At 38.5% G+C, this 26,158-nt stretch overlaps 2 protein-coding genes across 2 annotated transcripts; both read right to left on the bottom strand.

Moving 5' to 3' along the window:
* Nucleotides 1-14,682: 14,682 nt before the first annotated feature.
* LOC141595460 (G-type lectin S-receptor-like serine/threonine-protein kinase LECRK3) lies at nt 14,683-17,368 on the bottom strand. Its single transcript, XM_074415427.1, has one exon. It carries the CDS (start codon nt 17,366-17,368, stop codon nt 14,972-14,974), a length of 2,397 nt encoding a protein of 798 aa, XP_074271528.1. The 3' UTR covers nt 14,683-14,971.
* A 1,905-nt stretch (nt 17,369-19,273) lies between these two features.
* On the bottom strand, nt 19,274-22,152 carry LOC141597046 (G-type lectin S-receptor-like serine/threonine-protein kinase LECRK1). Its single transcript, XM_074417365.1, has one exon. The coding sequence runs from the start codon at nt 21,982-21,984 to the stop codon at nt 19,588-19,590; it is 2,397 nt and encodes a 798-aa protein (XP_074273466.1). The 5' UTR covers nt 21,985-22,152; the 3' UTR covers nt 19,274-19,587.
* Nucleotides 22,153-26,158: the final 4,006 nt, after the last annotated feature.

The raw sequence follows: 26,158 nt of genomic DNA, 5'->3' as shown, positions 1-26,158 counted from the left end.
AGAAGAGAAGGGCGGACACTCGCGTGAGAAATATGAGGAGCGAAGGCTCCTATTTATACTAATCACGTGGAGGAATTAGGGTTTTCGGAGAGACTTTGGAAGTGAATCTCGAAAAGATATGAAAAGATATGAAAAATACGCGAAAAGGACTGGGAAGAGGCGCAGATGCACCTCGCCCCTTGGAAGAGGCGCAGCACCTGCTGCGTTTGTTCCCAGGTGGTTTCCTCCTGCGGAAGAAAGATTTTCGTGTTTAATTTATGGAATAACGGATTAATCTTATTTTCCTTAATATTTTGTGTGAATATTACGGGAAATTCTTTACCAAAGATTAAAAGATTGTGATATATGGAATAGAAATATCCGGAACATTCCAGAACATTCTGACTCGGGATTTAGCGGTTATCAGAAAATGAAGACGGTTTTAGGCCCGGACTCCAAATGTACTCTAATTACTGCCAAAACGACCGTAATGACACCTAGATGACAACCACGAGGCAGACACAAGTGTTTGAGCAATCACTTGACGATAAACTTACGAACTGTCACAAATCGTTCCGCGTACCAAACATGCAGCTTAATCATCACCGGGTGGTTTGCGGGAGGTGCAGAAATGAGGTATCTACAGCAGGATCCCGGATTAATGCTCTTAATTGCTTGATTAAATGGCATATAGTATCTGTAGATACCCAGTATATGCACCTTATAAAAACCACCTGATGATAATCAGACTAAAACGTGTTTTTGATATGCGTGCGTATGAAAAATGATTTCAAAAATGGTTTTCTAACTTCATTTGCATTAAAACAACACTATTTAGAGTTAAAGTCGTCTTCAGACCCAAAACCGACTCAGAAACCCGCAACTCGAGTCAATCTGAGTCAACCCAAGTCTCGAATGTCAAAAATAATGCCATAAATTGTTTTATCTTTCCATTTGCATTAAAATGACAATAATTATAATCAAAACCCACACCGGGCCAAAAACCGACTCAAAATTCAAATCCTGACTCAACACGGGTCAAACCTGAGTCAAGCACACAAAGTACCTACCCCAAATAATACCCAAAAATCATCTTATTAGATGGCTATATTGTTACAGGATATCTTATTTGAATACCACAAATCAAACCAACCAAACAATAGATGGAGCAAAGGCCACGTCCAAATTGAAAAGGACAAGACACCCCTTTGTATCATGATGTGACTCTTCATTGCGCACATTTAGTTCTCTAATTGAACCCATTTTGCATACTAATATAGCATTTTATGACCATTTTATCCGTCAATTCCTTCCTATTTTTCTTTCACATTGCATTTTATATGTCTTGTAGGAAAGAAGATAATTAGGCGGAATTCCCATCTCTCGCGCATATTCGGAAGCTTATTGACGATCTTGGATGGACTAGTATGAAGAGGAGGCAAGAATGCTGACCACGGATGTAGGAATGAAGAGTATATAGAAGGATCATACGCTTAAAAGCAAGAAAAAGGGAAACTGCAGCTCAACCCGCTCGGGTCAAACTCAAGTAGAGCGAGTTACAGCTCAACTCGTTCGGGACAATCTCAACCCGCTCTTCTTGTGAAACCAATGCTTGGATGCCGTCACCTTACTCTTGTAACAATGAAACCAACTTCCATGGAATTTGATGCTAATGGGCAAGTTGAGAATGAGATAGATGTAAGCTTGAGTGGAAACTCACCCTTTGAGGACGACATTTTAGAGGGAGACAATTGTGTTGAACTTGGTGAGCCTTGTTACGACAACCCCTTTGATAATGGACCTTGTTGGGATGAAGAATATGAGGATATTTGGGAACCCCAAATAGACACCCTTGAAATCACCTTAGATGATAATAAGAGTACTTGTATTAAATGTGGTGATTTTGACTATTTGGAGGACGAGTTGAGTGAATTGCCAACCAACTACCCATTTCATGTTCCTACCATCCATCACATCTCTTATAACTTTTGTCATAACATTCTTCACATGCTTGTTCGGTCTATTACGTGGGCATTATTTCATTGAATAATCTTGTGTTGCTATCCATGCTTATTTATGTCCCACTCCCAAGAATTTGACCGACTTCTACGTGCATTTAGTGTAATTTTGCATTCATTCATTCATTTAATAAATTGCATGAGAGATGAAAGGGAGGGATCTCATATTTTTAATTGAGCTTTTTGAAGGAAATTGATGAAAATGAGAAGGTAGAAAATGTAAAGAAATGAAGAAAATGGAGATTTTGGGCTTGTGCACATCTTTTCTATCACCAAAAAGGTGTTGGGTCAAAATTGCTTGAAATCCGTGCATCCCGAGCCCAACCTGCGCGTATTGAAGGCCAAGAAAAGAAAGAAATTTCCCTGCCCAAGGATCTGCGCGATTTTCTGAGAAAATGAGCATTCCAGACTTCAACCCGTGCGGGTCCAGTTTAACTTGAGCGGGACAACATCTAACTCGAGCGAGCCCAGTTCAACCCGAGCGGGAACAGGCTTAAATTGCAAAAAATTTCCAGGAATCCGGGCAGATCATTACCAACCCGCCTGTGTTGAGCTGTAAAACCGTGTTTGCTCATTATTCCAGCCGTGATAAAGCTCTACACTCAAATCTCACCTATCATCTTCATCTTCTACCTTCAAGCTCAACCCCAACTCACAAAAATCACTCAAATGTCCATAAAATCCAACCAAATCACCATCAAATTACTCTAAAAATTATTCTAATCCATTTCTACACAATAAAAACCAACTTTCGAACCTTTTATATACTCAAAATCACCCATTTTCATCATCTTAAAAATTGAGGCTCCAAACATCTGTGAGCTACAATTGTGTTTCGGGTTTGATTTTTGCCTTCTAGCTTCACTTCAATACTTCTAGTGTTCTAATAAGGCATTTTCAAGGTTGTTTGGCTCTTATTTGTAGAGATTTAAAGCATCTTGAGTAGTGATACTTGGTGGATTTTTAAAGACTACAACAAATGAGTTTTTAGGGCAAGAGTAAGACCACTACTACTAAGGGATCAAAGAGGAGAAAAGGAAGTAATTCTAATGCTCCACCGGAGTTCTAAATGCAAGAAGAGGAGCTAGTACCATAAATAGAGCAACTTGATGATTTTGCGGAGGTAGTATTCATCAAAAATGAGCATATGAGACGATTTGTGAAACTACTAGGTAAGGAATTTGAGCCTACTCGTTTCATTTGTCATCAAATTTTGGATAAACTTGGTATTGAAGGACAAACCGAGTCTTTCTTTAGAGGAATGGGTCTTAAGACTTTGTTTTATATGCTTGAGGAGACATATCTTAGCTTCACATTGGAATTCTTTTGTAGTCTCAAAGTTTTTGAAGGAGAAATATATGGGGTGTCTTTGGAATTTAGGTTGTGTAATGAGACCCACCAAATACATTTGGGTACCTTTTGTGAAATTTTTGTACTTGTGATACCCGAGACCGACCTTTAGAAACCCGTGGGATTCACGGAGTCACACATGTGGAGAGCGATCATCGGGTTGACATTAAATGGTTTTAAGAGGTGTCATACTTTCTACATTCATCATCCGGTTATTAGAGTGTGGCATCAATTTATTGCGGAGACTATCGATGGTAGGAGTGATACGGGAAGTATGAGTCAACTTGACATGACTTTTCTCGAGTCATATTTGAATGTCCAAGGTTTGCCAAAGTACAACTTTAATCCCGCACTTGAATTACTTGTCCGGTTTCGGAATCTAGCAAAGGGTGTGACAAAGACAAAGGGAATTGTGATGGGTGGTCTTGTGACTAGGATGGCCAATGTTTTATGTCAGGGGTTTAATGATAATGAGAGGTATGTAGCTCTACCCGGAGACACTTTGATTGATGAGAAGGCTATCTTTAGGCATCACAAATGGTGCAAGTATAATGATTCGGGAAGCATTGATTGGTACACCAAGGGAAGCACTACATTTACCCTTCCTTGTTTGGACCTTCCTCCTACCATGCCTAGGTCGAGCTACCTTGCACCTATGCTGAGCTACCTCCTCTCCATTGAGGGGATTGTGGCTCCACCACCTAGGAGACGTGAGGAGGCACCTTCTACTCCTTCCCATGCACCATCACCATCCCAAGGTCCAAGCCTTGGATTTCCACCGTTCCTTCATGGTGTTCGGACCTCTTATGCGGAGATACCTCCATACCCCCATGTCTACCGACCCTACTCACCTCCTCCTCCTCCTCCCGGAACCCTGATATCGGCCATGGATATCTTGATGGGTATGATGAACAACATGGATTTTAGGATCCACCAAGGGCAAGAAGACAACTATTTGGCCCTTTATCCTCAATACTACCATATGGCGCAACAATGGTTTATTGATCCTAATGGTCCTAGGCCTTCTTGGGTGCAACCTCACCTTGTGTTCCCAAACCAAGGCATGAATGAAGATGATCAAATAGGAGGAGAGGAAGAAGAAGAAAGTGAAGATGATGATAGCCTTAATGATGGAGGCTTTGATTGAGATCGTGATTGTAAGATTCTTTCTTTCCCTATCTCTTATGTATAGTTTGCATTGTAATATATCTCACATTATTAGATTATTTTGCATTGTATTATATCTCACATGATTCATGTAGTTAGTTGCATATAGACTAGAATTCATACATAGTCATTCATGACCAAACATATTCCTTTATACACTAGAAATAGTGCTTAAATCGGTTTGGGAAGGTTTGATCATAGGTGGCCTAAGCATGTATCATCTAGTGTAGATTGCATTCATTTGTTATATATGTCATATAAAATTGCATTTAGTTAGATCATGCATTCATTCATATCATATCATTGCATTTGTACTTCATTTCCATAAAATCAAAAATTCAAAAATATGTATTTCTTTTTCATTCCTACTCCTATATGTACATTGAGGACAATGTCCAAAATAAAGTGGGGGATGGGAATTTATATTCCAAAATGCATAAAAATTGGAAAATCCCAAAAATATGTTCTTTAATATCATTAAAACAAAATTCATAAAAATTTAAAAATTTCAAAAACCAAAAACATGTTCTTAAATTTAGTAGTGTAGAATTGTATATACTTGTGTTTTTGTTCTCTTCTCACATAGATACAATACTACATTTGAGACATTAGCAAGGGAAAATGAAGACCGCTTGGTATGATCGCTCTAATCCCTATTTCCCTTCCATTTCTTTTCATTACTCATATGAGGAGGATAGGCTTACATGTCAAGGAGGATGTTGTGTGTTTTGTTGTTGCGGTTTGTGTATCTATGCGTTGTTAGGAGTTTGCATTTAGTATATATGACATAATAGTTGATATAAGCATATGCATTAGAGTTTTATATATGTTAGTTGGATTATGGCATGTAGTTGCATGGTTAGAAAAGTTTGTGAAAATGCCTATTTGGGAAGTTTGACAAGTGTATATAAGGTCCTTGTAGATAATTTTTCTCCTTGAGACTTTGTTTGCTAGAATACCCTCAAGACACCCTAGGATGTGTCATACTAGTATCTTTTGACTCATGGACTAAGGCCTAGTCAAGAGTAACTTGTGGTGTGATAACTCATTGGCTACCGTTTATTCCAAGGTGACCTTTGAAGCCATGCAACCGTTCTTACACTTCTATCATCATATTTTGTCAACAAAAAGGGAATGGGCACAAAAATGTCAAAATGAGTTCAAGTACCAAAATCAAAATCAAAAAGTTTGTAAAATTGGATCAATGAAAAGAGGAGCAAAAATAGACTCTTATGCTTTAATAAAAGTACCCTTGCTACAAAATGAGGTTACTTTGAAAAATGTTCAAAAATGAATAGATTGAAAAACTTTGCCAAGTATCAAAATGCCAAACATAAAAAATGGCAAAGTAATGTTCTCAAAAAGTCAAATGCCACAACAATTAGGGGGAAAAAACAAATCAAAAAGCAAACTACAAATGTGAAACTCAAAACATCGTGATCCCTTTTATCCATTGATCTCATTTTTTGTTGCATGGTGGAGAGGGGACGACTCTTCTTCTTGTCTAGGCAAGAAGGGGAATTCCGCGATCCTACAGTGTTTCTAACACCATAGGGAGCATACTCTTGACAAAAGCATTTAGCGATTGAGGATAAAAGTACCCTAGTTTGACACAACTTGGAGGTAATTTGTTGGTATCCTCTTAGACTTAGTAGCTTAGAGAAATGATATCTATAATGGATATCTACAATGGAGTGTGTACCCTTAGATTTCTTCCCTTGTAGATGATTTTCGCCACTTAGATGAGGAAAGTGGCTATTCTCTTGAAGATGCATCCATTACTTGTTTTGTGTGCTTAATGCTTGGATGTATCGCCATTTTGGCATGTCCCACATTGCCTTGCAAGAAGGCATCTTACCTCATAGATATCTTGTTGTGAGTTGAAGGGGCGGAGTGAGACCCGCTAGTTGTCTCACATAAGTTATATTACTAGGATAGTTTAAATAAAGGTCTAGTTCTCGTCACCGCTTTACTCGGGACGAGTAAAAGTTTGGTTTGGGGATGTTTGATGTGACTCTTAATTGCGCACATTTAGTCCCCTAATTGAACTCATTATGCATACTAATATAGCATTTCATGACCATTTTATCCGTCAATTCCTTCCTATTTTGCTTTCCTATTGCATTTTATATGTCTTGTAGGAAAGAAGATAATGAGGCGAAATTCCCGTCTCTCGCGCATACTCGGAAGCTTGTTGACGATCTTGGATGGACTAGTATGAAGAGGAGGCAAGAATGTTGACCAAGGATGTAGGAATAAAGAGTATATAGAAGGATCATACGCTTAAAAGCAAGAAAAAGGGAAACTGCAGCTCAACCCGCTCGGGTCAAACTCAAGTAGAGCGAGTTACAGCTCAACCCGTTCGGGACAATCTCAACCCGCTCGGGTTGAGGCTCAGGATGCACATTTTTCTCTCGGGCGAGCGGATTCCTTTACAGGACCAAGCGTGCTGCATGCTAGGACGTGCGTATCATTGAGGGAGTTGCAAGCTAATCCGCGCATGTCCCTCGGGACTTGCAAAGCTCTATTCCACACTTAAGCATTATTATTTACTAATCCACCCTTGCTTAAACTAATGATGTACCACTATATATACCACATTTGTAATAATCAAAAGACCAAGCTTCCTTAGATTAGAATAAGCTCTCATTAGGAGTAGATTAGAATAGATTATCCTTTAACCATTCCACAAAATTACACACTAATCTTTCCTTAATTATTGTTCAAGTTTATTATTGGGTAATTCAAGTTTATTATTGGGTAATTGAATATTATTGGGTTATTATTGGAGAATTGACAACTCTTCATCAATCAATCAAGTTTTCTTCTATTATTCTTTCTTTTCCAATGTTCATCTTAAGTTTGGTATAATTCCTTTACTCTTTACCCTTTATTGCTTATTTCTTAACTCCTTTATCATGTTAGTACTTGTTGTGATTATTCACACCATTGATAACATGTTTTCCATGATAATAAGTGAGTAGTTATTTAACTAGGATTAATGAGGGATTAGGGGAACTATAACATGGGGTTAGATCCATACTTAATCTAATATGTTATCTTATGATTGCTTGCTTATTGTAATGTCAACATATGCACATGTTATGTTTGATGAAATGTTAGACTATGAAACCTTGCATTTTTTTACCCATCTCTTATCTATTCAACAAGACTTGTAAGATATAAACCAACTCGAGTCTTGTTAGACCATGCATAGAAGTGAATAGGAAGAAAGTAAATCGACTTGTACGTATTGTACAGTCTAGACGACTCAGCTCCGGGACCCAAATCTTCTTATGAACCGTAAGACATAAACTAACTCGGTTCCTCTATAACAATAATTGATTGCAACTATATAAACATGTTTGTATGTTCACCACGATGAATCCCCTATGAAACCATGACATCCTAGTGCTTTTAATCATTTGTTTACATCCTTTTATTTATTGCTTATTTTACCTTATTGCTTTCATTAGTTTAGAATCAATCAACCCATTTCAATTGTGACAACCCTAAGTGCAACTACGATTATATTGAACAATTTGAGTACCCCCGTCCCGTGGATCGACCCCGACTTGCTTGTTATGCTAGTAGTTGGGTATAAATGTGTTTGAGGGCGTACAACGACACGCTCCATCAAAATGGCGCCGTTGCCGGGGACGGTGTTGTGTATTTGAATCGTTATTTTGTCTAATTTTAGTTGTGCTTCTTCTTGAGGAATCTTGGTTCCTTGAGGATTTAATTTCTTGTACTTGTTCTATTTCATTTGATCAACATGTCTACTTTCACTTTTTGATAATATGGAAACGAGTCATTTGATAAATATATTGCAAGATTTGAAGATTATATGACTCATGCTTGGCATCATTGTTTTACTCTTTCAAATTATGAAGCATGTTGTGTTGTTTATAATGGCATGAACCTTGAAATCCGCAACTTGGCATTTCACTTGAGTGGTGGTAGGATTTTTGAGATGAGTTGTGAGGAATTTTGGGAATTTGTTGAGTTCATGACCACCCATTGTCTTAAGCAAATTGTACATGACATCTTTGAAAGTGTCAAGGAAGGTATGAAAGCGATAAAAACCACATTTCAAAAATTCATTGAGAAAAGCTATGATGAAAATGAGATTTGTGATAATGAGACACCTTCCTATAACCTTGAGCCTACCTACTACGTCCACAAAACTATGAGGAAAACTACGATTAGATTGAACAGTTTGAGTACCCCCGTCCCGTGGATCGACCCCGACTTGCTTGCTATGCTAGTAGTTGGGTATAAATGTTTTTGAGGGCGTACAACGACATGCTCTATCATATCACTAGGTGGCTCGCGCCTCTTTAGGCTTCCTCCTTAGCCTCCAAGTAAACTCAACCGACCTACCACCCCACAATTCTCTATAAATATCCACCTTCTCACACCATAATCCTCACGCGAGCTTCCGCCCTCTCACATCTCCCTTAAACTTCTAGACTCGACTTCCTAGGTCACAAATCGACACGTGTTTTCGACCTACCGATCGAAAACACAAGCCTTACACATTTGTTTGGTACCGTCGCCGTGCATTCGACCGACCCATTCGACCAACTTAACATTAATCAAAATGTTTTTCAACCACATATTTTCAACACATATTCAAAACAAAATCCTTTTTTAAGGCACACTTTTAAACTTCTTTGATCGCGAGTAGTCGCATAACGAGAAAACCGTCTCTAAAGTCGTCTACCTCGCAAACATCATAACACGTAAGTTTGAGGGTGTAAACAACTCACTTATTTCATGTATTTACTATTTTTATGAGTTTAGAAGCATGGACAATGCATAACACGATTCAAATATAGGTTAGATGAGCCAAAACCGAGTTTTGACTGGAGACAGAGGGGTCACAACTACCAACCTCGCGCCTCTTATGGGGTCTCTGGTCAGAATCCAAACGTGTTTGTTCTCGTCTTTCCTCTTTGTTTCAATTCTTATTTACAATCGGTTTTTACCATTTCAAATATTTCAATTCATTTTTATGACAAACTTTTTAACCATAAATCGTAATCACCCTTGGTTCCTTATACCGTAACGGTTTAATCCGTAACTCGGTGATATTCTTTGATTAATTACATATTAATGGGTATTTTAACACCCTTTTCTTTTATTTACCATTTTTCTCATTTATGTACATTTGCAAGCATATTAGTTATAATTCATAATTATCATTTGGTCCTTATACCATGTTGGTTTAATCCGAGTACGATGACAAACTTGACTAATTATAAATAAATGAACTTAACATATTTAGTTCAAATCAAACATTTTCGTTTCACTTTTATTTCGTTTTATTTTTATCCTTATCTTGACCATATCATATGTCACCCTTGGTTAAAATAAATATCATGTCGATTTAATTCGAGTACGGTGATAAAACGGTTAAGCACACACATTTTACCTTTTTATTTGTAAACTATGCTTTTCAAACTTGTAAATCCGACAACAAATATTACTAAGATAATAATAATTACTCCAAGTCATGCAAATCATTAAATCACAAATACGGTTTTAAACAACCTTTTTAACAACCAGGAGACACCCATTGGGTCGTCGTCTGACTCGCGCCCCAACAGGCCGTATGTTTTCATATTACAAAACCTGGACAGGCTCTGTTCCCTCGTCTAATGGATCGCGCCCCAAGGGGGCTGCCTGGAGATGTTCTGTCTCGTTTTGGTATTTGTCTAAGACGATCCCGATTACGGTTAACCCGAATACGTGACGTATCAGATCGACGAGTTTTCATTTTATACTTTATCCTTTACACACACTTTTTCAAATAAATGGATCGTGTTAAGCACCATAACCCGAATTTGGTAAATAAATGTTTAATTTCCGTTTTATATACAAATCAACCCTTAAATCCAAGTTTGACATCAATTTCATAATATGTGGATAAACAAACCGACTTAGTAAACTTTCATATATTAGGTTAACCTTTTGGATGCGCATTCATGCATTTACCGTTTTATCAACTTTTGCACTAACAACCACGATCGATCAGTAGAGAGCGCTAACGCGGGTGGGATTGAGTGTCCGATTAAAGGGCTTCCCAATACGTACCCTCACCCTTTACTCGGAACCTTTGGATAGTGGATGGCCTTATCCAGGGCGTACGAGAGTCATTCTAGCGATATGATGCTAAAGGGGGACGAATTCTTATCTTTAGTACCTATATTAAGCACCGCTTTTTGCCTTAATTGATCGAGGTATAAAGTGGATTTTGAACGGTTTCCAAGCATCCCATAATTGCTTGGTGGCGACTCCGAAAATCTCTAACATCGTTTCGAGACTTTCACCGAGATGAAACCGACCGATCTAAAACGATCCGGTCGAAAGCATTTCTACGTCACCGAGTGTGGCTTTCAGACCGCTGCATGTCCACAGATTTGCTTGGCGTGCAGGTGGCCCTTGTCCACAGACTGGTAGGTGTCCCATGTCCGCAGACCAGCAGGTGGCCTATGTCCACAATATCCAATGTTGCGTCATTAAACTCCTTAATTCCTCCGGTTTAGAGCATTATTTGGCATCCTATGCTTAGAAGCTTGACTTGCTCTTTGGACTTTGTTTGGGCTTGACTTTCATTTCTTCATTTGTATCAACCCATGATCATCTTCATGCTCGGGTTTCCTTTACTCCGTTTTCTCCACAATGCCCTTCCTTTTGTATGATCTAATTTTTTAGCCTCGTGAACTCTTAGTGCTTGCATATTCGACGGGAAAAAGCTATAAAAACTACATTCTTACAAAATACAATAGCAACAAGCAAAGACACTAGAACACAGAATTAGCTCACAAATACAGTAATAAAAGTGTGATATTCAATCAAAACCGATCTAAAATAAGGGGTAAAATCATATATAAAATGGACATATCAAACTCCCCCAAGCTAAACCCTTGCTTGTCCTCAAGCAAGCAAACATATCCCATCAATCGCAATATCGTAAAACAAGCTATAAGCATCATGATTCAAAACCCGAAACAACATGGGCATAAAGATAATGCAAAAACATGGATGAGTTTACATGGCGGCGTAGCATGAATGACTTCAAATGAACTTTTCGGCCCTTGCACGATCTTTTTTAGACTTTTCACTCTCACGAATCACTCAATACTCAATTATATGTGAAAGGATTTTTATGTGAGTAGAACTCACCTATCCTTGACTCACGAGAATGTGTCCGCAACCTAATATGGTAGTCATCTCAAATCACAAGTAAAAAAACAATCAAAATGCAAGCATATAAAAGAAGCCAGTGGGTAAGAAAAAGGAAACGTATCGGAAACCGTGTACCTGGTTTCAAATTTTCTCGATACGTCTCCGATACGGATTTTATATAACCATATCATATATTTGGAAATTCTTATCGGATATACAGAAATCCTTATAATTGAAACCGTATAACAATATCGTATACACGTATAATAAAACTGTATCGTATGTTTTAGTTTAACCTATTATTTCCTTCCATGTTGGCGTATAAACTAAACTTTACAAGTATGCGGGAGTACATGAGAGACATGAAGTGATAGAAAACGTTAATATATACTCCCTCTGTTCCGGTCATTTGTTATCCTTTACTATTTTTAAGTGTCTCAGTTATTTGTTGTCCTTTCTATTTTCTTGCTTGTATTGAGGGTAAAAGGACGAAAATGAATAGATGAGTGATATGTAAGGATCATTTTTCATGTTTGGTGTTAGTATAGTTATTCCATAATCTATTACCCTCGTAAAGGGTAATACATTACCCACCCTCACCATGGGTAATGATTATGGGAGTAAAACATCTCCTCCTGAGTAATCATTACTCTTATAGGGTCATACGGGGAAGTAGCAAATAAACCCCATATGTTTAACACTATGTGCATTTTAGCCCCATGTCTTTCAACAAGTGCAAATTAACCCCACTACTTTAGCTTTTGGTGCAACTTACCACCATTTTATTTGGTTTTTACTGATATTCAATTTACAACGTTTTTTTTGTCTTTTTCCAATTTGATTTTTCTCCTTTATATTGGTTTATAGACCTATCTACTCTTAACAATCTCTTCTTAGTATGCTTTACTCTACTGCATTCTCCCACTACATGCCATAATCACAACCACCACCACCTGTGACAACCCTCCACAGCCCATTACACCACAAGTCACAACCAACTAACTACACTGACATACACCACTAGACCATCTAACCCGCATTACGCCGACCTTACGCACATGCCACCCATTGCCCTTAAATCCGTCCGCTCCGACGAAGGTTTTCAATGATTGGGATGGGGATTTTTGGCGCGATTATAGGTTTTCGGGGGGGGGGGGGGATGGTGGTTCGTGTGGTTGGGTCGGTTTCAATGGAAATGGGGTTGTGGTAAGGATGGTCGGAGGCAAAGAGGTAAAGTTCTTGGTGGTTGATTATGATTTTGAATTAAACTCAGGAGGTTTGTGGTGGTCGGAAGTAGGTGGTGAAGATGGTGGTGTGATGGTTCAAGGGGGGCAGGTAAAGGCCTGGTGACAAGAAAAGGGTAAAATTGGGTTTTAACAATTTAGTAACACCATATATGGTTATATAATATCCATTAATTATGTTAGCTCTATTTCTATATTTTTATATTACAAAAAATTAATATTTGGATTGAAATGCACCATAGGACAAAGTAGTGGGGTTAATTTGCACCTGTTGAAAGACATGAGGCTAATATGAACATAGTGTCAAACGTATGAGGTTTATTTACTACTTCCATGTATAGTCTTACTCCCTCTAGTTTTCTTTATATGACTTTCTCACATTTCGAGACACACACTTCTCTCTTCAATATCTCTCAAATTATATGCTTAAATATAGTGATATGTATACTCATATGAAAGAGTTTTTCATAAGTAATCTAATGGTATAATTTTTATAATTTTTTACGAAATATTTTGTTGTAAATATTAAAGTCAAAGACTCGTCTCGAAAAAGCAAAACGTCATATATTAAAAAGTGGAGGGAGTATATGTCAAACCTATCATCAATGTTCATTAGCCAAGTAATTAATTTTCCTAGTAATTATCACCCAATTAAAATTTACACTTGATTATTGCATGGATTCCACACAAGCCCAAAGTTGATTAGTAATTTGATTATTCCCATTCAATTTGTTTCATTTGTCATTTAGTTATTGGTCCTCTCATTTTCCCTTGGTCTTTGTACCAAAACCAAATGACAACAATTGACAGGGACGGATTCAGAAATTCAATCATCAGAAAGGAGCAATTTCTCTCCATTCTACAGTCTCTAATCCTTGATGTCATCTTCTCTTGTTTCATTCGACATTGCCAATCAATCTATTGGTTAAGTTACTGAGTTGTAATGGTTGAGCGCAGAAGGTGTTCGACGAAATTCCTGAGAGAATTCAGTCTTTTGAAACTTGGGTCATTTTTGGGTATACTCCAAAATTGGGGATTCCGTTGCACTTAACTAATGACGAATAACAAGAGCTTAAAAGTCATAGCCCATACATAAACTTGGAGTAGTATTTCTGATTGTATACTAGTAGATTACTAGCGTAGCCGCCTACGACTATACGAGTATCAAGTATGATGAAAGGTGCTTAACTGGAATTGTGTGAATAGTTCAAATTTGAATTTCCATTGTATTAATGGAGGCGCAGACGAAATGGTTCATTAATCTCTCGTCACTTCTTCTATTGTGACACATCCTACAATGGTTTTACTGAATTTTTCTCGCATCATGATGTTGTAGCTTTGATTACTTAACATGATGAGAAATTCCGCTTTTGTCTTCGCCTTGCAAGCAACGGCAGGCACTCTAATAAAGAACCTTAGATCCTGTGGCGACTGTCACTCTCTGATGAAGCTTTGGTTCCATCATCTTGGCAATGGCATATGTTCTCGCAGGATTTACTGGTTTTATAGTTATCGGACTACAGCAGATAGCCACCAGCCCACCATATACTTTTGGCTATTTGGCCTCCTTTATGAGGTGTGCAAATTTACTCACTACTCACTCTTGCTGCTCAATTCTTTTATCAAGCATTTGTCGGTAAAAGTTGAATCTTTTTATCTGTGATTTGATAAAGGGATCGTAGTTTAGGCATGCTTACATTTTGGTTATTCTTATGTGTAAATCATTGCTGTATTTGCATTCCAGGGTATTCTTTATTAACAATTTAAATTCCTTACATTACACTGATTTTTATACATCTCTTATCATGTTATTACAGATTCTGAACTTCTTTCACATGAGTTTCTTTTCATCTTTAAATCTTCTTGTTCAAGAGGAGCGGATTCTCCTCTTAACAGTATCATAAGTCATAACCCATTTTCCCAACAGTGCAGTTGAGGACAGTACTTACACGGAGTAATTATTTATTTCTCAATCTAATACTAGCTTACATTCTTCGGCCATTATTTCCATTGAAACAGTCATGCAGACACCAATTGTTCACTATGGGTCCTAGTCGCCATAGAAGAAGAGCATGTTGCTGGGTTTGGAGGATCCGGTACCTTGACTATCCCTTCAAGCATCTGTAAGACCATCCTCATTGTGGGTCTTAAATTTGGGTCCGCTTCTGTGCACCACATGGCAATCTTCACCAATTGCTCTAACTTTGGAATGTTAGCGAGAGCTTCCATATCACCGTTGACGAGATCATCTAGTGTGTTCATCTTGTAACACTCGGAAGCCCAATCAGTTAGTAAGACGAAACCACCGTCTTCATTATCTTCAGCTCGCACATTCCTCTGGCAACATATAACCTCAAGCAACAAAATCCCAAAACTGTAAACATCAACTTTTGCTGTGATTGGCATTTTCTGAAACCATTCAGGAGCAACGTATCCTCTGGTTCCTCTGGCCGCTGTATATGTATGGCTCTGATTCGGCCTCAAAAGCTTCGCTAACCCAAAGTCAGAAATCCGAGCATTGTGATCATCATCCAAAAGTATGTTTTGGGGCTTAATATCGCAGTGGATTATCTGGCTGTTACAATCTTCATGCAAATAGAATAGACCCCGAGCAATGTCGTGGACTATTTGCAATCTCTTCTCCCAGGCCGGCTTAGGAAGTCCACAAATATAATCAGAGAGAGTGCCATTACTCATAAACTCGTATACCAGCATCTTATGCGTTCCTTCCTCACAGAAACCCACAAGCCTGACCAGATTTTTGTGATGCGTTTGACCTATGGCGTCCACTTCTGTTTTGAACTCCTTATCAGCATTTCCAGGTAGTTTATCCAATTTTTTCACAGCGATAAATGTTGGAGAACCTGAAATGTCATCTATGACCCCTTTGTACACCACACCAAAAGCTCCCTGGCCTAGTTCTTCCTTGAACCCGCTTGTGGCCGCATCAAGTTCCTTGTAGCTGAAAGTACGGATGCTGTTCTTCCCACTTATTTTGCTCCCACTACTAACCTGGTTTTGTTTCTTATGTAAAAGACAGAAGCAAATACCAACCACCAGTAGAATGATATTGGTCAGTCCTAAGGTACCTAGAAGACCAATCAAATACCTGTTTGATTTCCTATAGCTCTTCTCGCTGACATCTTCATTAATCCTTACCTTGATAAAGGCTTTCCTGTCTACAGAGCTATCAAGTTTCCCATTTGATAGTGGTAGTCTCTTCTTCCAACAGTCTCCAGTTTCTTCGAATATACCAACTGCACAAAAGCAATCATCCAAGCAATCTTCACGGCACCAATCTATTGTAACATTTGGAAAGTGCTCATAGTCTGAGAGTGGCCAATCTACGTTTATCAATACTTTAAGATCAAAGTCATTCTTTTCATTTGACGGGTATTGACAGTTTTGTGGTGGGAAGTTCTGATAACATCCACCCATTTCATTGTTTGGATCCAATAACGAATAACCAGGGGGACACGAGCAGTGTGGTTTGCTGTCATTCCCAAACTGACAGTAGCTGTTGAAACCGCACACCCCACCGCCTGTTTGTTGTAGAACAGCTGTGCAGATATTATCGGGAGCAAACGACTTAACAGACCAACCTGCTGATCCTTTAGGGTAGACATAATGTCTTAAAACGCCATCATGTTCAAGAATCACCCTCTGGTAAAGAACATCTTCAGAAACAACTTGGTCTTCTGAGAACATATGCGTACGGATGCTACCATTATCACCTACAAGGTACAGGAGGCCAGACTGGTTGTACACCACCTGCAATCCTAACCCTTGACTCTCATAGTCCAAGTAGTCTGAGTTTAAAGAGTCAAAAAGTGGGAAATTTGTGGTGTACAGTGATAGATTCCCGCCAGTTGTGAGCTCGAATGAAAACCTGCCACTTGAGTAATTTTGTTCTGAATAAGGAGCAATAAGTTGGCCACCTTTACCTAGAGTCTGTGTGGGCAATAGTGTATCAGTCGGCTCATCAAAGCTTTGCCAAAGTACAACAGAGTCTTGTTTTGAAACCACAAGGTTGCCAGTGTCTAACAGAGCGGCGTAGGCAGGGGACCCACCAGACAACTTGGCTGTCCACAACTCTTGGCCTCTTGGATCAGTAAGTATTAAGCTTCTGCCACTAGCTAACTCCACTTTTGATCCACTTGGGGCCAGTTTGTCTCTGTTGGCAGACCATGATATCGTTTTTTGAGGGATTTTGTTGAACCATATGGCTAGCAGGAAATTTCCAGGCTCAATCTCCTGGAACCCAAATGCAAAATCTTCAGACGGAGATACCCATGACGAAGATAAATCTCCAGCTGTAATGGAAGATCCCAAGGTTATGTTCTTATTAGTTTGAGCGGTGACGACTGATGACAAAATTAAGAGAACACTAATAAAACGGGGTAAAAATATCGCCATATAAAAAAGGATTTTTGTTTCTGTTTTGAGAGAATTTGTGGGTAGATACTAGTCACTAGACAGAACTAAGGTGGAATTAGTAATATCTATTATTCTTTGGCGGATGATATTCGAAAGAAAAACAGTAAAAGGCAAATGTATGTTTGATTTTAGGTCTTCTACCAAGAGTTCGGTTATATAATAAGTAGTTTGTATGGCTTCATTGTTGTTGACAGACTTTGTTCCTCTTTATAGGCCTTCTATCACAAGTACTACGGCAAGAGTGGAAAAGTCAGTTGACTTGAAAGTCTCTTCTTTGCTGGACTTTGTAGGCCTTCTCCCAGAACCCACGGCATGGTTGGAAAAATCAGTTGGCTTGCAATACCCGTAATAACTGGAATTAATATCAAGTTAGTACTATTTCCAATCGTATACTCCTCCCTACACGGCTCCACAACCATTTTCCTACTTGATTAATACTGTTTCCACGACGACGTTTGAACTTACTTTTTTGCATTTTCCTACTTTTTATCATGTTCTTCCCAATTCTCAAAATATGTGTGGGATTATAAAAAATCAGAAGCATATGAACAAATGAAACATTTATAAAGGGGTTTTGATGCAGTCGGCGACTTTAATGCAGTACGGTTTCTCTCAATACAGTTGTTTACATTATACATTTTGAGCGATGCAATGGAATGAAAGAAATGTGATCCTAAAATTGGTCAGAGTTGAGCATTTGTCAGTGATTATAGTTTAGTGCAATGCATATATACACTTTATCTATCCCAACATTGGAAGCTAAAACCAGATATACAATGTTATTGTTACATGACTTGCCTATATTTATTTCTTTTTTCTGCTCTTACTTAAGCTTTGCATTTTCAACATATCAGAAACTTTCTGTTATTGCAGTTCTCCAAGCTTGTGATTATTAGCGAAAATTATACTACCAGTAAATGTTGAGTGACTTTTAACACCCCATAATAAAACGTATAGCTGAAAATTCAAAGCCTATTTGAGATTTGAGTTATAGCTGCCGAAAATTCAAGTAATTCTGAAAAAAAAGTCTTTTCCTTGTAGGGACTGGCATAGAAGGAACGCTGAAGAATGGCAACGACGGAGACTGGATTGAATATTCAAACACGTTCTGTGACTTTTATGGGAATCCTTCTTGTCTCAGCATAGGTTTATCTCTTCTTATTTCTTTTCTGATGTTTATTTTTGGTCTATTATACAAACTTCATTCTAGTGCAATTGTCCAAGCTTATGATTTGTGAAATAATTCTGGAGGTCCTATAGCAGGCGGTGACAGTGAAACGTTGTGATGATCCTATTGATCATATGAAATATAGGAGTTCGAAAAATGTTTAAGAGTGTAAATAATTATGTCAATATAATTAATGTAAACATTGAATAGGATTAAAATATCTATTTTCAGAAACTCGATCATCAGAAAGGAGCAATTTCTCTCTGTCTACATTCTCTAATCCTGGCTGTGATCTTTTCTTGTCTCATTTGATAATTAGCAATCAACCTATTGGTTAAGTGACTGGATTGTAAATTTGTAATCGTTGAGCGCACAAGGTGTCCAACGAAATTCCTGAGAGAATTTCAGTCTTTTGAAACTCGAGTCGTTTTTGTATATGCTGCAGAAATGCTGATGCTTCTTCCATTCTTCATGTTCCGTTGCACTTAACTAATGACGAATAACAAGAGCTTATTACTCATAGACCATAAAACTTGGAGTAGTATTTCTGCTTGTATAGTAGCATAGCAGCATTCGAGCATCACGTATGATTAAAGGTGCTTAGCTTCAATTGTGTGAGTAGTTCAAATTTGAATTTCCATTCTATCAATGGAGGCAAAGAAGCGAAAGGGTTCATTAAACTCTCGTCACTTCTTTTATTGTGAAGTACACCTCGAACCATCGTTTGGTAGCTTTTATTACTTAACATCATGAGAATTATGAGTAAATCATTGCTATATTCGCATACATTACACTGATTGTTATACATCTCTTCTCATGTTATTATGGATTCTGAACTTCTTTTACATGAGATGCTTTTCGTCTTTAAATCCTCTCGGTCAAGAAGGGAAGATTCTCCTATTAGCAGTATCATAAATCATAACCCCTTCTCCCAACAGTGCAATTTAGTACAGTACTTACATGGAGTAATAATTTATTTCTCAATCTAATACTCGCTTACATTCTTCGGCCATTTTTTCCAATGAAACAGTCATGCAGACACCCATTGTTCACTGTGGGTCCTAGTCGCCATAGAAGAAGAGTATGATGATGGGTTTGGAGGATCCGGGACCTTGACTAGCCCTTCAAGCATCTGTAAGACCATCCTCATTGTGGGTCTTAAATTTGTGTCCGCTTCTGTGCACCACAAGACAATCTTCACCAATTGCTCTAACTTTGGTATGTTAGCGAGAGCTTCCGTATCACCATTGACGAGATCATCTAGTGTGTTCATCTTGTAACACTCCGAAGCCCACTCAGTTAGTAAGACAAAACCACCGTCTTCATTATCTTCAGCTTGCACATTCCTCTGGCAACATATAACTTCAAGCAACAAAATCCCAAAACTGTAAACATCAACTTTTGCTGTGATTGGCATGTGCCGAAACCATTCAGGAGCAACGTATCCTCTGGTTCCTCTGGCAACTGTATATGTATGACTCTGATTGGGCCCCAAAAGCTTTGCTAACCCGAAGTCAGAAATCCGAGCATTGTGATCATCATCCAAAAGTATGTTTTGGGGCTTAATATCGCAGTGGATTATCTGGCTGTTACAATCTTCATGCAAATAGAATAGACCCCGAGCAATGTCGTGGACTATTTGCAATCTCTTCTCCCAGGCCGGCTTAGGAAGTCCACAAATATAATCAGAGAGAGTGCCATTACTCATAAACTCGTATACCAGCATCTTATGTATTCCTTCCTCACAGAAACCTACGAGCCTGACCAGATTCTTGTGATGTGTTTGACCTATGGCTTTCACTTCTGTTGTGAACTCCTTATCGGCAGTTATAGGTAGTTTATCCAATTTTTTCACAGCGATAGAAGTTGGAGAACCTGAAATGTCATCTATGACGCCTTTGTACACCACACCAAAAGCTCCCTGACCTAGTTCTTCCTTGAACCCGGCTGTGGCCGCATCAAGTTCTTTGTAGCTGAAAGTATGGATGCTGTACTTTCCAGTTGTTTTGCTCTCCCTAGTAACGTGAATATGTTTCTTATGGAGAAGACAGAAGCAAAAACCCGCCACCAGTAGAACGATATTGGTCAATCCTGAGGTACTTAAAAGAACAATCAAATCCTTGTTTGATTTCCTATAGTTCTTCTCGCTGATGTCATCATTAATCCTTACCTTGATAAAGGTTGTCCGGTCTACAGAGCCATCGTTTCTCCCATTTGAGAGTGGTAGCTTCTTTTTCCAACAGTCCCCAGTTTCTTCGAATACCCCAACCGCACAAAAGCAATCATCCAAGCAAACTTCTCTGCACCAATCAATGGTAACATTCTGATAGTGCTCATAGTCAGAGAGTGGCCAGTCTACATTTATCAACACTCTCAGATCAAACTCATTCTTTTCCTTTGACGCTGCTTCACAATTTTGTGATGGAAAATTCTGATAGCATCCGCCCATCTCATAGTTTGGATCCAATAGTGAATAACCTGGTGGGCATAAGCAGTGTGGTTTGCTGTCACTCCCAAACTGACAGTAGCTGTTGAATCCGCACACCCCACTGCCCGTGTCTTGTAGTTTAGCTGTGCAGATATTATTAGGAGCAAACGACTTGACAGACCAACCTGCTGACCCTTTAGGATAGACATAATGTCTTAAAACACCATCATGTTCAAGGATCGCCCTCTGGTAAAGAACATCTTCAGAAACAACTTGGTCTTCTGAGAACATATGCGTAAGGATGCTACCATTATTGCCTACAAGGTACAGGAGGCCAGACTGGTTGTACACCACCTGGAATCCTAACCCTTGACTCTCATAGTCCAAGTAGTCTGAGTTTAAAGAGTCAAAAAGTGGGAAATTTGTGGTGTATAATGCTAGATTCCCGTCGGTTGTGAAATCGAATGAAAACCTGCCACTTGAATAATTCTGTTCTGAATAAGGAGCAATGAGTTGGGCACCTTGACCTAGAGTCTGTGAGGGCAGTAATGTGTCCGTCGGCTCATCAAAACTTTGCCAAAGTACAACAGAGTCTTGTTTTGAAACCACAAGGTTGCCAGTGTCTAACAGAGCGGCGTAGGCAGGGGACCCACTAGATAACTTGGCTCTCCACAATTCTTGGCCTCTTGGATCAGAAAGTATTAAGCTTCTGCCACTAGCTAACTCCACTTTTGATCCACTTGGGGCCAGTTTGTCTCTGTTGGCAGACCATGATATCGTTTTTTGAGGGATTTTGTTGAACCATATGGCTAACAGGAAATTTCCAGGCTCAACTTGCTGGAACCCAAATGCAAAATCTTTAGACGGAGATACCCATGACGAAGATATATCTCCAGCTGTAATGGAAGATCCCAAGGTTATGTTCTTATTAGTTTGAGCGTTGACGACTGATGACAAAATTAAGAAAACACTAATAAAACAGGGTAAAAATATCGGCATATAAAAAATATTTTGTTTCTGTTTTGAGAGAATTTGTGGGTAGATGACTAGATGCTAGTCACTAGACAGAACTAAGGTGGAATTAGTACTATCTATTAATCTTTGGCGGATGATATTCGAAAGAAAAACAGTAAAAGGCAAATGTATGTTTTGATTTAATTCTAAAGGAGTTCGTATGGCTTCATTGTTGTTGACAGACTTTGTTCCTCTTTTATAGGCCTTCTATCAAAAGTCAGTTGACTTGAAAGTCTCTTCTTTGCTGGACTTTGTAGGCCTTCTCCCAGAACCCACGGCATGGTTGGAAAAATCAGTTGACTTGCAATACCCGTAATTACTGGAATTAATATCAAGTTAGTACTATTTCCAATCATATACTCCTCCCTACACGGCTACAAAACCATTTTCCTGCTTGATTAATACTGTTTCCACGACAACGTTTGAACTTAGTTTTTCTGCGTTTATATAGCAGTATTACTTTTTTATCCAAATGTAAAGGAAATTTTTTACACACTAGCAAGGATGACTCTCTGATATTCAATGTTATTGTTATATGACTTGCCGATATTTGTTTCTTTTTTCTGCTCTTACTTAAGCTATGTATTTTCAACATATCAGAAACTTTCTGTTATTGCCGTTGTCCAAGCTTGTGACTCATAAAAGTATCACTAGACAATTATTGATTATAAGAAAATAAATTCTGCACCGAATACGTCTATAAGTGTTTAAACCCAAACCAAATAAAGCGCCCACGAAAAAGAGCACACTATTATTAGCGAAAATTATATTACCAGTAAATGTTGAGTGACTTTTAACACCACATAATAAAACATATAGCTGAAAATTCAAAGCCTATTTGAGATTTGAGTTATAGCTGCCGAAAATTCAAGTAATTCTGAAAAATAAGTCTTTTCCTTGTAAGGACTGGCAGGGAAGGAACGCTGAAGAATTGCAACGACGGAGACTGGATTGAATATTCAAACACGCTCTGTGACTTTTATGGCAATCCTTCTTGTCTCAGCATAGGTTTGTCTCTTCTTATTTCTTTTCTGATGTTTATTTTTGGTCTATTACAAACTTCATTCTAGTGCAATTGTCCAAGCTTATGATTTGTGAAATAATTCTGGAGGTCCTATAGCAGGCGGTGACACGCCTAAAACGTCGATATTTAAGACAGCCAAATTAACAATTTATATACCACAATACGTACTAATTAATACTAATTCTAAACTAGTAAAGTAGCAAGCAATGGGATCGAACCCAAGAGAAGGGGGGTTTTGCAATGGTGAATTTAAAAGAGCAACTAGAACAATTGTGACAAATTAAACTACAAACAAGTATGGAAAAAGGGCGGGTTTTTTTGGTTTGGTTTTCAAAAGTAACAAAACAAAACAATATTCAAACAAGAGTGAGCAACAAGTAATCAAGCAATCAAGTTCTAAGATGGAAATTTATCAAATTTAAGAGACTTAATCCGCGACTCATTAAAGTGAGGCACTTTAGTTGATAAAACCACTCAATCAATCCTTCTAATTAATATTATCACCTTATTGTGGAGATTATTCTCCTAAATCTCCTTAATAATGGTCAAATGACAAGGAAATCACACTTAATCAAATAACCCAACTTATCAATCCTACCAAGTAGAAATCACATACATTGGTTAAATTAATAAGAAGATAAAAGCACTAGAGATTCAATAAGGGTAATTAGACACAATGAAATCACGATTAATGCCTAATTACGAGTTAATCCTTTACTTGCTAATTAAGCCAAGAAGAAATCACATTCATTAGCATAATAACAAGGTGTTGCAAAGATGAGATTACAAGGAAATCACACTTAATAATCCCAGCAACAATAAATTAAGGAACTTTATTAATTAAGCAACAAGGAAATCACACTTAATTACTCAATTTAAACAAGGTTTCAAAAATTCAAACAATAAACACAAAGGATTAACAATGATAATAAAAATTAAGGAAAGATTAAGTAGTCTTACAACCAAAGATTACACCTTTGAGCCGGATTAAGAATAGGAGATTAGTTCTCCATAGTAGATCTAACCCAATAAAAAAGATGAATAATTCCCAAAATTACAACTTGATTAATTAAAATGAGCATAAGATGTCTTAACTTACAGGAAAACATCCTATATATAGTCTAACATAACCTAATAACCATGGGCTTAACATAGGAAAAGCCCGTAACACAAAACGGAACAAACCCAGAAAACTCGCACCGTGCGAGTTCCGGAGTCTGGAAACTCGCACCGTGCGAGAAGTGGCATGTAGTGCGCTTTTCAATCGTTGCTTGCTTGATCCTTGGAAGGCTTTCTCATGATGTTTCTTCAATGCTTGTTCTTCACCCTTCCTTTGATGCTTCTCTTGGTCTCTTGGCACCTCCACTAGAAAACCATGCTAAATGATAAAGCACTCGGAATTGGTCAAATAACGTTAAAATTGTCAAAAACTGTTACCAAATGTTACCAAATGAGCTCCAAATAATGCCAATTGAATGTGAAAATAGGAGGTCATCAAACACCCCACACTTCGCCCTTTGCTCGTCCTGAGCAAACTAAAGTAAAGCTAATCACCGCTAGGCTAAGAAAACCGCATGGGCACTCCTAATTCCCCTCTCTTCTCTCACACTTCCTTCTTATATCATCCCTCTTCTAAACACATGGTCACTTTTCGTCAAAGCTTCAACATAATGAGTAAGTGACCCAAAATCCTCCAAAGCTTACCTCTCTTCCCTCACTCGCCCTCCTTATGCCATCCCTCATTCTAAGATGATCCTAGTCCACCGATTCTTCATCACCAACTCTTCACTAATAACAACAACTCTCCTTATTTCTCCCCCTTATCACTCCACTCAATTCAAACACAAGGTCACCCTAGTCATCAAAGCATCTTCTAACACATCAATTAGGCAACCTCAATTTCCTCCAAAATACTTCTCAATTCATTCATTCAAAACAACACAACTCACTTCTTCATTCACCAAGTGTATCAAACGCTAATTAAACATTCGTCCTCCAACACCCCCCGCTTAGCTTTGATACACTTCTATCCTACCCTTCCGGCCTTCTAGAGTTCCACCACTTATGTCACCAATGCCAAATGGAAGTAGTCATTTATGTGACATGATTTTAAGGCTTCAAAGAGTCACAAAAATTTTCAATTTTTCCTAATTCTCTCATTTTGCCTAAACCGCCCTTTCGGGTTTTCGGTTTAGCTCTTTTCCTCACCTCTACTCTCGTGGCTCGCACTCTTTTTTTCATTTTGCCCGGAGTGCCCTTTCGGGTTTTCAATCCGGCCTCGGCTACTTTCCCACTTTTGCCTAGGATGCCCTTTCGGGTTTTCATCCTAGCCGGGTTTTCTTCTTTTCTTCTTTTTTTTTTTCTCTTTTTTTTCTTTTTTCTTTTTTTTCTCTTTTTTTTTCATATTTTTTTTTTGAATTGAAATACGATGCATGGGGTGAATATATTACAATATATACATGATGTTACCAACTCATGCCCACCCCACACTTAAATCTTCACTTTGTCCCCAAAGTGTGAGGTGAACACCCTAAACTCGCTCAAGAGTGTGAGCTTGAGGCACCTCCATTTCCCGGAGGTCCTCCCCTTCTTCTTGATTACCTTCTTCTTCGAAATCTTGCCATTTCGGCTCTTGCTTCATTCACTTGAGTCTCACCATAGCCTCGATATTGGGTGGGGAAATTTTGCATGTGTTGGGCATTCATGGCCGCCACCATATCAAAAGTTGCGTTTTGGACATAATGCACCTCTTCCATGTCCTCTTGGTAGTGGTGGTAGCGGTTCTCGGTGATTCCCCACCGGGCATTCTCCGTGAGTTGCATTTGAGAGAAGGTGGACTCAAGGTTTGTTAAACGGTTTGTGACATCCGATTGCCAAGTTTGGAAAGCTTGGTAGTTGAATTGTGGTGCCATGAAAGGATGTTGTTGTGGTGGTGCTTGTGGCATGTGAGGTGGAGTGAAGTGGGGTTCAACAAAAGGAGCGTTTGGCATTGGTTCATCAAAAGGTGCATCAACATGTGGCATGTCACCATAAGTTAGAGCTCCCCCCATTGTGGTTGCTCTCCACCTTCCTCATTGTCGGGTTCAACTACATGGGCTATATCAACCCAAAGGTCCACAAACTCGTCATCGGGGG

This window comes from Silene latifolia, chromosome 8 (genome assembly GCF_048544455.1).
Source record: "Silene latifolia isolate original U9 population chromosome 8, ASM4854445v1, whole genome shotgun sequence".
Classification (NCBI taxonomy): Eukaryota; Viridiplantae; Streptophyta; class Magnoliopsida; order Caryophyllales; family Caryophyllaceae; genus Silene; species Silene latifolia.
Note: the sequence above shows the minus strand (reverse complement) of the source record. Positions and strands in the feature narration are given on the sequence as shown.